Raw genomic sequence first — 12282 nt, forward strand, 5'->3', positions numbered from 1 at the left:
ATTTTTTTTTCCAGGCAATTAATTCATTTATATATTGCGTATGACGTCATTTTTGCACCTACCTTATTCTTGTGCGAGTGAACCAGTCTCTATAGGACGTACCAAGCTCGATATTTATCAAAGCATTTTTTTTCAACCGATTAATTTTCACATCGATAGTCCGCATAAATACAAAATTTGTACACTTTACATTAAGTTGAATTTCGTATTGAAGTATTTATATGTATTAAAGTAAACAGTTAATAATATTTTTTACCACAGCTTTTTTTATACATGAAAATGAAGATAATAGTTTGTTTAACTTTTCGATTGCCAAATAGTTTACTTTCATATTCCGCATGGCAAATGGTTACTCTTTTTTATTTTTATTTTTTCAATGTATTAGTTACACAGTATAACCTACAATGGACATACTAATATATTTTGCTTATAATTAACGGAATATTTTGATTGAGTCGATAGACTCACTGGCAAGAGAACATAGTTATTGATGTAGTTCATTCAGTACAAATAATCGCTCAATCGAACTTATGCAGAACCACTAAATACATCAGTATTTGTTTGCCGCCGTGAATCACACGTGCTTATATATATTCCAGCTTTTATCAATTTGTGCAAAAATGTCTTTTGGACGTCCTCGTGGAGGTAATGGCAAAGGTAAGACTACTGTACTGACTTTGTATTCAAATATATGTAAATAATCAAATAATCATATGTAAATAATCAATAAACGTGGTATATAGGCTCACGTGGATCTGGCGGTGGACGCGGTAATGTATTCAACAGATCTGGAGGTGGTGGATTCGGTAGAGGCGGATCTCGTGGGGGCCGTGGTACATTTGATCAGGGACCACCCGAACGTGTTATTGCATTGGGAAACTTCAGTTATATATGCCAGAATGATTTAATTTGTAAAGTGGATATAGACGATGTACCATATTTCAATGCACCAATATTTCTGGAAAATAAGGAGCAGATCGGGAAAATTGACGAAATTTTCGGAACAGTTCGAGACTACTCTGTTTCCATAAAGCTGTCTGATAATATATATGCTAATAGCTTTAAGCCAAATCAAACATTGTTCATTGACCCTGGGAAGCTGCTGCCGATTTCAAGATTTCTGCCTAAGCCACCACAGAAAAAAGGTCAAAAAAAACGAGGCGGTTCTAGTGGAGGTGTAAGAGGTGGACGTGTTGGAGCCATGGGTTCGTACACAAAGCACATTAAACATGCGTTTTATAGCTATCTAATGTTATTTATTTAATATAGGAAACCGTGGAGGACGTGGCGGCGGTGGATTTAGAGGTGGCTCAATTCGTGGAGGATTTAATAGGGGACGTGGTGGCGGAGGGGGAGGACGTGGACGTTGGTAACAAAAAATCAAATGCTATTAAAATACAATAAAAGTCGCGGTTTGGTTGATAAATCGTAAATTGTTTTAATATTTCATGAAGTACTGACCACGATACATGCAATATTTGGTGCAATTATTTGTTGGCATTTTTGTATATATGTTTAGGTGTGTATATTTATGTACATTTTGTAGTATTTAGTGCAATTGTTTATTGTGTAATTTAAATAATTTAGAGGCCCTTTAAATTTGTATCATTAATATTTTCAACATTTTTGGTATTGGTATTAAGCTCTAACGCCTCCTTTGTACTTCGAGAATTGCTTTTCTTTCGGTTCGAAGATGGGACTAGTGAGTCTTGTGTCTTGTGGCTTAATAGATTTGTCTCCGACAGTAGATTCGGTTGAATTTTGTTATAAATGCGATCGCTATAGTTGGAAATATAGCGAAATGAATGATAAAGCCCCTCTTGCCAGAGATCAACATCCTTTGGACGTCGCGCGTCAGTGTCTGCATAGATGTGTTGCTAAAGAATTAATTTTTGGCTTATTCACAAATACGTATTTATATATATATAAATATATATATATTTACCGATTTAGTATTGACTTCAGAAAATTCTACGTTATTTCTGATTATGTCTTCCGAGTGATGGTGATAATAATATTGAGGCTTTTGTGTCTGGGAATATCTGCGGGTGGTGCTGCTTACCTCGCCATGGTGCTGACCCATATTACTGTTTGTGGGATTAATGTATTTGTTGCCATTATTACTATCGAAGATATCATCCACAAAGTTAAACGTGTTAAATTCGCTGGGGTAAATGTAAAAAGTTGTCACTAGCGACAAATACAAAAAGAAATGAAACAGCAGGCATGCCCAAATAAGATTTATCTGGCAATATAGAATGGATGATATTTGATTAACTTTTGCACCCTAATAAAATGATATTAATTATATACCTTTTTTCTGCGTCCGTATTTGGTGAAAGACGCAAATGGTACCAGCGCTATTGTTAAAAATGTACCACATGCAAACCCAACCAGAAGTCCAGCAAAATTTAGTTGATACGGCAGTGTACCAATTCCGAAAAGAACTGTTGTCAAAAGCAACATCTTAAATAATGACATGTATGGCTTTTGCACATGCTTCCAGTGCATCCATAAGAGGAGTGCAACCAACGACGATAGTACACCACAAAGAGATGCTGCGGGTCCTACCTGTCAATATATTGAATACGAACCACATTGAAGTTTGTTTAGTATGCGATTTATATACAGTTTTCGTACCGTGAATCCGCAGAATACGGAAATTCAGCATGTAATGTATTTAAAACAAGAGTGCAATAGTCGAGACTGTTCCACTAGGAGATACCCCGTACCCACCACATTGACATTATAATCATTCTGCCTGCATTTCTTTTATGCACACATACATACATACGTGACGAGCAAAACTGTAACACGAATTTAATGTTGCGACTTCAAGGGTGTGTATTTTCGCTTGTACTCTATGGATGTTCAACGTCTTAATTTTATTTTATTAGTATGATTTTAAGCTGTCTTGACTGGAAGAATTATAAGAATAAACAAATAAGACCCTAGCCGAGACTGCTAGAGGGTTCATACGGACAGACACACAGACAGTGCCAAATCGACTCAGTTTATCGTCCTGATCAAGAATATATATACTTCATGGGGTCTGCCATGTTCCTTCTGCCCGTTACATACTTTTTACAAAACCATTATACCCTGAACCCATTGAAAATTGGAAATCAGGGTATAATGGTTTTGTTAAAAATTCCCGAAACATTAGCTCACGTGCACGTGAACATTCTAGATTTACAACTTTGGGAGATATAGTTTTATCCGATTTGCCACGCCCCTAATGGGTGGCGATATATCCGCCATAGCTGTTGATCTTCGGTGGTCTACGCGGATCTACATACCAGATTTCAGCTTTCTAGCTCTTCAACAAGATTTGTCATATCGGAAAATGCAGTTAACGATTTGCCACGCCCCTAGTGGGCGGATCGGGAAAATTCTAATAATATAAATCGGAGATATACATGAGTATATGTTCCGAATTTCAAGTATCTAGCTTCAATAGCGTCGAAATAGACCGCGTTCATACGGACATACGGACGGACAGCAAGACGGACATTGCACAACCTATATACTCATTTCACTTTCGTGAATGAGTATAATTAAGATGTTGAACATCCATAGAGAAGCGAAAATACAGACCCTTGAAGTTGCAACATTAAATTCGTGTTACAGTTTTGCTCGTCACTGTATGCATCCACACGCACATAGTGTGTGTAAAAAAGTTTGTGTACATTTTTATGCACAAGTATCTACTATTTAAAATACGTTTATTACAAATAGATAGCGAGGCGGGGGCGTGGTATCCTAAGTCTGTAAGTTACAAAATCTTCATTAAATGTATATACAGTCTGTCAAGAATGAGTTGGCACACTGAAAAAAATTTAATGCATAAAAACAAGTTTTTTTTAAAATAGGAATGTGTTTAATATTATTTAATTAATTTAAATATAAGAAAACGAAAACATAACATCCAATATGTAAAAACTAATCAACAAAAACAAAGTAGCCGTAAAGTCTCCAGGTTTAAAACTGCTCAGATTAGGCTGAAAAAAACATAGTAAATCTATCGATTAATCGCGATTAATAAATCGGATGAATTATCAAAAAATAAGATAAACTTGTACTGCGTATGGTATACACGACCACTAACCATGTGAGCACAAGCAGCAGCTCACGAAAATTAAAAATTTCTTCGCACAAACACTACAGTCGCTTGCTCATACATGTGTATGCCTGTAAGCGAAGCTCTTGCTACCTGTAGCAATTTTAAAGCCCAAAATTTGGTTGATCTTGTGAAGAGCTCAGACTTACGTACATACATATGTTTGATTGTGTGTGTACGCAAGGGACGGGATGCTCACATTTGTGGGATATCACTTGTAGAAGCATTGGTATGTCTACCTGCATGCATACCTGTGATTGCGTTTAAACATGTGTAATAATTACTAAACTATTAGTTGTTCGAAGGGTTTAGGGGATCTCGTAGTCGAGCAGCCTTGATTCGAGTTTTCTTACATGCTTTATTTTCCTTATTGTATAAAGGCGAGTTATCAAATCTGTGCACCCATTTTGAAGTGATATTGGTTATGTTAACATGGGAATATGTTTATATTGGACAATACCTCAGGTCTATGCGGTACTAGAACTGCACTGGTTAGATTTCCAGCCAAGCCAGACATTATGTAAATTACAATAGTGCGCAAAGTTCCAATCAATCTTTCTAAGTCTGCGAGAAATAAATACTGAAATATAAGCGTAATTGCCAAGTGCAAAATGCCAGCATGCATGCACAGCGATGTCAGAAGTCTATATATCTGATCTGGTATTTCCACGGCAAAAAAGGGAAGCATGCCGCAAACGTTATTTAGGCAGGATATCTGAAAACAAATGTTCAAAAAACATTAGATATGTCGGATTTTGAGATATATATATATATACATACATATATAAATTAATAATAAATATACAGAGGTGGTCAAAAGTAATTACACACCGATTTTCGTTGAACATAATAAAGGGTTTATTTATTTAATTTAGTATTTTGTCATTCCCCCCTTTTCGTCAATTACAGCCTGAAGTCTGGCTGGAATGATCGGGCGAAGTCAACTGTGAGCTCCGTCCATATTCCGGTAACTTCCTGGATGGTATCATCCCGTTTTCGGTCCTTATTGAATAGCCGTTTGGATTTTATTAAAGCCCAAACATTTTCAATCATTTTAAAGTCCGGACTTTGCGCAGGCCAGGGCAGCATTGCTTGATCTAAGTCCGCCAAAAATTTGGTGGGTATTGAGCCTTTGTGGCATGGAGCATTATCTTGCTGCAATACCCAGTCGATTGTTGAAAATAGTTTGTTCGCCGAAGTAAAAGCATCGTCATTTAATATGTGCAAATATCGTGATTGGGTCAGAGTGCCCTCTATTGGCACAAAATCTCCAAAACCATAGTACGACATGCAACCCCAAAACATTACTGTGCCACCTCCAAACCTGTTAAGAGGCTGCACTGCAGTTTTTTTATTTTGTCGACTGAAATGCATAATAGTCTTTCGAAATGAGCCTTGAAACTGAAATGCAACCTCATCTGTCCACAAAATGTTGTGCCAAAACAAAACAAAGGCTTTTCAATGTACTCTAAAGCAAAAGCAAGGCGTTCTGCTTTGTTTGTTTCCGAGATATCAATGATTTTTCGGACGACATAGGTGTTTATGTCAACATCTTCCTTCTACGAATATTAGCATCACTGACATGTTTACCAATTATCTGTTGTGGTACTGCTAACACTTTAACTGGGCTTATCTCGGGGTTTTCTACGAATGTGCTGACAAGTCTTCTGCATTCTGTGGTGTTCAATGCTGGCTTTCGTCCACTTCGGTGTAAATTATTCAAATTTCCCAGTGTTTCCCTTTTCTTAACCAAGTTATACACAGTTTTTCTAGATATTTTGTACATCTTTACCAACTCTGATGCCCCAGCACCATTCTTAAACTTGGTTACGATCTCGGAGCTTGTTTCGACTGACAGTTCCTTTGTTTTTACCATTTTACAGCAGATTTACAATTTCAACTACAAATTGAATTCCGACCTTAGTCAAAGACCGCACATGATCAACGCAAATCAAAGACTAAAGGCAAATTTACATTGTGTAAATACTTATGACGCAAAAAAATGTGTGTAAATACTTTTGACAACCTCTAGGTAACTTTTCTTTTTGCTATATTTACGAACCTGTACCGTTATTTTAGCAATTTCTTTTTTCCGATCGCTTCTACACAGAACCTGAGTATATAGAGTAATTTTCATGTCTCTAACGGGGCCCATCCAGTTGGGAACATGTTCGCCGAACATTTTGTGTTCGTCAAATGTTTTCATGTGGATGGTGGTGCTCGCCTAACATTTTGTTCGCCGACCGTGTTCGCGAAGAATAGAAATGTTTATATTTTACGCGTGCTCGCGCGAATATGTTCAACAATGACGACTATATGGCTTCATTAAATTTATTGAAAGTCTTTTCCTACAAACACATACGAAAGCTCATACTCTGTCATTGAAACATTTTCAAGACATGTTTCCCTCTCGAAAAATTTTATAAAATTATGTTCAGCGAACAATGTTTGCCCAGTTGGTGGGCAAACTGATTATGTTAGGCGAACATGTTCGGTGAAAATGTTCGCAAGTGGATGGGCCGCTTAACGCGCAGCAAAAAACAGGGCCTGATCCCATTAAATTTTTTTTTTTTTCGAAAATAGTCGATAAATTGATTTCTTTTTTTTTTAGCTCAATTTAAATACTAAGATTTTGTAATTTACATACTGCAGATACCACGACCCTTTAACACCCAATTTAGGTACTAGAGACTTGTGCTCTGGAATGTACACAGATTTAACCCTATGACTATCATGAAGATATGTGGTGCTTACGCTTAAAAATGGTAAAATTACATTGCATTTTTTAATGTACTAAATAATTTATAAAATTTTACACGCTCCTAGTGGCAGGATCGAGTATGTGTTCTAAATTTTAAGTCTCTAGCTTCAAGAGTCCCGAAATAAATTGCGTTTATAAGGACAGACGGACGGACATCAAGACGGTCATGGTCAAAACCAATATACTCATTTCACTTTCCTTAATGAGTATAAACATGTAGAAAGGCTCTAGTCGAGACTGCTCGACTAGGAGATACCCTGAACCCTCTAAGCTGATATTCTAATCATTCTTCACTTCTTTTATGCACACTACACACATATGCATCCGTGGTGCGGTGTGGTCAATATTATGAGAATTTATTAGTTGTATACTTTCTCTTATAGTAGGACTGTCTTTGTGAAACTTTCAGGACGTGCTCGTATGGCTGAAATGTGTGAGCATTACAAAGCACAAGTCTCTAGTACTTGAAATACGTTTGTTGGTGGTATCCAAAATCTGTAAATTAAAAAACTTTCGTATCCATCACCATTTTTAAATTAGGCTGAGATGTAATATCAATTTATCGATTATTCTCTATATAAAATTAAACGGATGATTTATCGAAAAAATATGATAAGCTCGTATTACGTATATACGAGTATGCATGCAAAATTTCAACTTTCTAGCTCTTTTATCTTCTGAGATCGGGCTGATGGATGGACAGGGCTATATTTACTCAGCGCATCGCCCTGATCAAGAATATATACACCTTATGGGGTCTGTGATGCTTTCTTCTGCCTGTTACATACTTTTTCACAAAAATTTATGCCCTGATTTCCCATTTTCAATGGGTTCAGGGCATAAAAAAAAAATTTATATATATGTATACATATCTTTTAAATTATAAGGTATATCTCATATTTACTTGTGAACAGAGAGAAGCTTCTTCATGAAAATATCCATTAACGAAATCACAATACTCTCGTGTGGTTATCCTACATTCCCCATAAACTCCGGTACAGCAAGGATGACCGATCACTTCACAGACCATATGCTCGGCCGTGTGATCTTTATAGCGATATCGTTGAGAAAATGAATTAGTTTTCCGGCAAATCGGCCATTTAGTTATATCATCGGGCCACTCGTATGGAGCAATCGATGCGGGTGCATCGCAAAATTTCGGATCTAGGCCACATACTGAACCTGATATTCGTCCGCCGGGGCCCGATTCGCCGGGTGACCATTTTTTCCAAGTGGATATGGACTTCTGTTTAAGCGAATGCAAACATTTATTAATCTAAAACAAATTGTAAATTGTGTTTAATGCTTACTGTTGGATAAAGACCACGTATAGAGCAATCCGCCTGTGAGCTTTGCACGCAGCCGGAATCATCATTCCGTATACAACAGGCCGTTTCACGCTCCTGTCTTCGGGTTTTTGTTACAACTTCCATTACTTTGAAATCTCGCCGCATGCAGGCCGCAAATTTAGCACCCATGTGGACAAGATCATTGTTGCGAGGACCTATCCAAAGATTTCGCTGCTCAATGTGCTGCACCGTTTGCAGACTTAAACTAGTAACCAGCACCTGTCCGGTCTTCTGATCGTTGCCAAAACCTATCGGTGCGATGCCATAACAAACAATTGATAGAAATAGCACAGCAATTTGCACCGTATTTATCCAGTATGTAAAAAAGGGCCTATGATCGCAACGATCGTCTAAGTCATTAATGGACATATATTTAATGTGTTGTCTTTGTGGACGACGCGAGTTCTCTAGAACTCCATCGAGCAATTGGGGTGTGATTCGGTTCCCACGATTCATAGCTGATGTTGATGTCAAATTCGATGGTAAATTGGCGCGCAACACAGATGGAACAGGATTGTTACTGTTGTTGTTGGCGCCGAGAGGCATGTGATCCGGAATCAAATGAAGATCTGTCCCATTTCCATTGCCATTAAGAGCCGAGGTGCGCCAACCATTATGATGTCGCTCAGCCATATAAACACCAACGCTGGCCTCAACACCAGCACCAACTGCGATCCCATTTTGTTTGTTAGCTTGTTCAATGTTCTCCTCGTTAACTGAAGATTTAGAGGTATCGCAGGGATGATCGAAGAAGATCTCGTCATCGATCAACGCAGTTAGGCTATCAGCAATGCTAATGTTGCGATCTTCAACAGCATCCATCTCCAGTTCTCTGACATGCACATGGTTTGGGGCAAAACTGCGCGACCATTGACGATTACGTCGTTGGTTAATGTTGAAACCATGGCCAAAATTCGCAGATCGCATTTGCAATACGTTGATCAAATAGCTAACACCTGTCATCAACATATGTGCAACCGAAGCTTTGCGTTCCACAAATTCATTGGAATTGAAATCGTTTCTGGCATAACACTTTCGCCATTTAGAAGTGCCAACAGATACGTCCGCATGCTGCGAGTCTTGAGCTGGCAATATATCGGGACGATCGGTTGTATAGTAATTATTGCCATTGCTATTCCCATTTGGTTCAATAATTGTTCCATCTCTTCCATTGTCTACATTAAATTCTTGCTCGTTATTGCTGTTCAATGGACCGAAGCGTCTGATTGCCAGACGTCGATGGCGACCATACCAGATGGCAAAGTCTGTTGCTTCAGTACTCGCTTCCACTCCAAAGAAACGTGAAATTTCTCTTCTTAAATGAATGATTATACGTTTCTTGCATGAATGCCGATGAATAAGGTGCTGCACTTGTTGCTGCTGATGCTGCTGCTGTTGCTGCTGATGATGATGCTGTTGTTGCTGCTGATGCTGTTGCTGCTGATGCTGTTGCTGCTGATGCTGTTGCTGCTGATGCTGTTGCACGGGGACTGGCTGTTGCTGGAGATTCTGAAGCTGCTGCAAATGATGAGAGCTAGGAATCTGGGCAGCCTGATAGATTTCCTGTGGGTGCTGGTTTTGACGGTGAAAGTTTTCGTTGATCTTTAACTGTTGCTGTTGTGACATCGAATATATTTCAGAAGAATTTCCATCTACTGCAATAATATTTTCTTGCGCTGCCAATAAAATTTCTTGATCGTGCTGCTTTAGCTTACCCAGATCCGAAGCCATGGGCAGCCCTACAGGTACTGGGCTAATTGGCCCAGTTGTCTGGGTTGTCTGATGCACACCTGTTGTGCGCCGCGTTGTATTACAATGCAAACATGTTGCGCTAGTGCCTTCACTCTGAATTTGGGTTAACCCTTGACGTTCTGATTCACTCTGAGTCATTGCCGAATGTATGGTTATAACGGCTTCGCTCCCATCCGAATTACTACAGATAATGGGACGTGAATCGGTTGCGTTTGATCGAAATTTACTGCACATTCCAACATTCTTTGAATTAGGTCCAACATTCGGTGAACAGACATTAACTGCAGATAGCGGTGTTGGAAACGATGAGATTAGCGATGAGGACGAGCATGGACAACTCGTAGATGATGTTGATGTCGATACCATATTATAGGTCTGAGCACTTTTCGAGTAACTGGATTGTGGCTGGCCAGTTTCACTTTGCTGGTGATCATTGGGACAACATTTGGCTCGATAACTATATGGTATATTCACATATTGTGATTGCAGTAAAGGTGACGTTACCGGCAAGTCTGGGTATATATCACTAACTGTGGGTGGTGTTGGAACATAGCGTTTCACTGGTGTATGCACCGTTGGGCCCAAATAACCACCATATGAATCGCATTGCATCACTTGCTTGGGTGTTATAAAATATCGTCCAATTGATGAAGCTGTACCCGAAGCAGAGTTTAAAGCCGAAACCGAAGCTGTAGTCGGAGTTTGAATTTCAGCTGAAGACGTTGTTGTTGCAACTGTTGTTAAGTTTATTACTTCCATTAATTTCAGCTTTTGTGACGAATCTCGATACCGATACTTTGTATTGGGTGACATGGGATGTGTAGCAGTTGAATGCTGCTGAACACCATATTTGTCGATCTGCTTATAATGAGTACTTGCCGAACTGTCGGGTTGCATGCTTAGAACGGAATTGTTTGTACAAAGGGACGAAGACGAGTTCGATGACGACAGCGGATGACATTGCGAGTGGGCGTGATGTTGAAAATGATCTAGATTGAGCTGTTGTAGTTGATTGGCTGCCTTATTGTTGCAAATACCGATTTTACTATTAAAATTTGATTGATTTTGATTTTTACTCTGACTTGTCGGCAAGCAATCGCTATGCGGAGCCGGAGATGGTGGCGGGAGACTGCCATTGATTAGCGTATCATCAAATTTGTTCACTGGTATTGTTAGCTTACCAGATTGAGCTAAATATATCTCATTCGGATGCGGACTGAATCGACCGGCTATTGCCATCGTTGACTCATCTCCATTCGATTTTAAAGAAAGCTGCCCCTGATAGTTCAATGACTTTCGACGTCCTACTGCGGCAGAAGTATTTTCACCGGCCGCAGCGCCCATTCCGGCTCCAGCTCCGGTCGCCCCTAATCCTGTAAAATCATTGCGGCGTGGATTGAGATGCATTTTTAGTTATCTGGCTGTGATTCACTCCCAAGAAGTTAATCTGAAAAATTATTGAGTATATTAAGTTTATGAATTTTTACCTATATATGTATATATGTATCTTATTTATAAAATTCTCGTGTCGCGGTATTTGTTGCCAAACTTTTCCAAAATGGACCGACTGATTCACGCGAAATTATGTGTGCAGCTCGGGGAGGTCTGAGAATCGGCCAACATCTATTTTTTATGGCCCTAATTTTAAAGGATGGACCATTTCACTTCACATTCACTTTTATTTATTTATTTTTTTTTTTTGACACAACGGTTTTACGATATCATTCAGTGACGCAATGTACAATGATGCATTGATTGCTATTGAGGATCTTTGCATTGTCATTGAGACTTTACCCAGAAGACTTGATAACAGTGACAGTTTTCGGTCATGCTATCATGAAAAACAATTGTTCATGCACACTTTAATAATAAGTGAACATGATTAATAAATAATCATGTTTTTTAAGTATAAAAGGTAGACAAATAATGAGCAATCAAATACGAATCGTCACTGATTATCACCAAACAGTTCTTCAACTTCAAGAATGCTAATTTGAGTCGTCCAACTTTCAAATCTAGAGGCATGCAAGATAGAAGAGCACAAAGATCAGATGAAGAAAGGCAACAAAGCAATGCAGATGTTCGTGTGTGCATGGCGCAGTTATGTGCATCACAATTGCAAGAAGCACGAGATGAGCGTAACCAGCAAGGACAATTAGAACGAACAGAAGCGCGCAGCTACGTAAAGTATTTAACCGACAAAGTTAACAAGTAAATCGAGCATTTACATCACATTCATTTCTTCGTCTAACATTTCAATATGAGCCTGATGTTGAATATTATGCTCATTCCAAAGTGGT

General features: G+C 38.7%; 2 protein-coding genes across 3 annotated transcripts; one reads left to right on the plus strand and one right to left on the minus strand.

Annotated features, from left to right (window-relative positions):
• Positions 1–501: 501 nt before the first annotated feature.
• On the plus strand, positions 502–1426 carry Gar1 (Gar1 ribonucleoprotein). Its single transcript, XM_018107072.2, has 3 exons — positions 502–657; positions 744–1205; positions 1270–1426. Exons 1-3 carry the CDS (start codon positions 621–623, stop codon positions 1371–1373), a joined length of 603 nt encoding a protein of 200 aa, XP_017962561.1. The 5' UTR covers positions 502–620; the 3' UTR covers positions 1374–1426.
• On the minus strand, positions 852–11429 carry rho-5 (rhomboid-5). 2 transcript variants are annotated; one of them, XM_089262912.1, is made up of 6 exons: positions 8192–11429; positions 7786–8127; positions 4581–4835; positions 2314–2571; positions 2063–2245; positions 852–1874 (listed from the first exon to the last, which is right to left on the minus strand). In XM_089262912.1, exons 1-6 carry the CDS (start codon positions 11387–11389, stop codon positions 1584–1586), a joined length of 4527 nt encoding a protein of 1508 aa, XP_089119038.1. In that variant the 5' UTR covers positions 11390–11429; the 3' UTR covers positions 852–1583. The 2 variants fall into 2 exon arrangements, with proteins under 2 accessions (XP_089119038.1, XP_089119037.1); XM_089262911.1 differs by having other exon boundaries at positions 852–1877; positions 1946–2245.
• Between the last annotated feature and the right edge of the window lie 853 nt (positions 11430–12282).

This window comes from Drosophila navojoa, chromosome 6, assembly GCF_054131105.1.
Source record: "Drosophila navojoa isolate 15081-1374.11 chromosome 6, UAZ_NAV_1.0, whole genome shotgun sequence".
Classification (NCBI taxonomy): domain Eukaryota; kingdom Metazoa; phylum Arthropoda; class Insecta; order Diptera; family Drosophilidae; genus Drosophila; species Drosophila navojoa.

Excerpts from the sequence above, each read along its gene's own strand:
- Gar1 (XM_018107072.2), top strand. The coding sequence starts at position 621 with ATGTCTTTTGGACGTCCTCGTGGAGGTAATGGCAAAG. Across the intron at positions 658-743 it reads TCGTGGAGGTAATGGCAAAG|GCTCACGTGGATCTGGCGGT; the intron begins GTAAGACTACTG and ends CGTGGTATATAG. Across the intron at positions 1,206-1,269 it reads TGGACGTGTTGGAGCCATGG|GAAACCGTGGAGGACGTGGC; the intron begins GTTCGTACACAA and ends TATTTAATATAG.
- rho-5 (XM_089262911.1), bottom strand. The coding sequence starts at position 11,389 with ATGCATCTCAATCCACGCCGCAATGATTTTACAGGATTAGGGGCGACC. Across the intron at positions 2,572-4,580 it reads TAGTACCGCATAGACCTGAG|GTAGGACCCGCAGCATCTCT; the intron begins GTATTGTCCAAT and ends ATATATTGACAG. Across the intron at positions 1,878-1,945 it reads CTGAAGTCAATACTAAATCG|CAACACATCTATGCAGACAC; the intron begins GTAAATATATAT and ends TTAATTCTTTAG.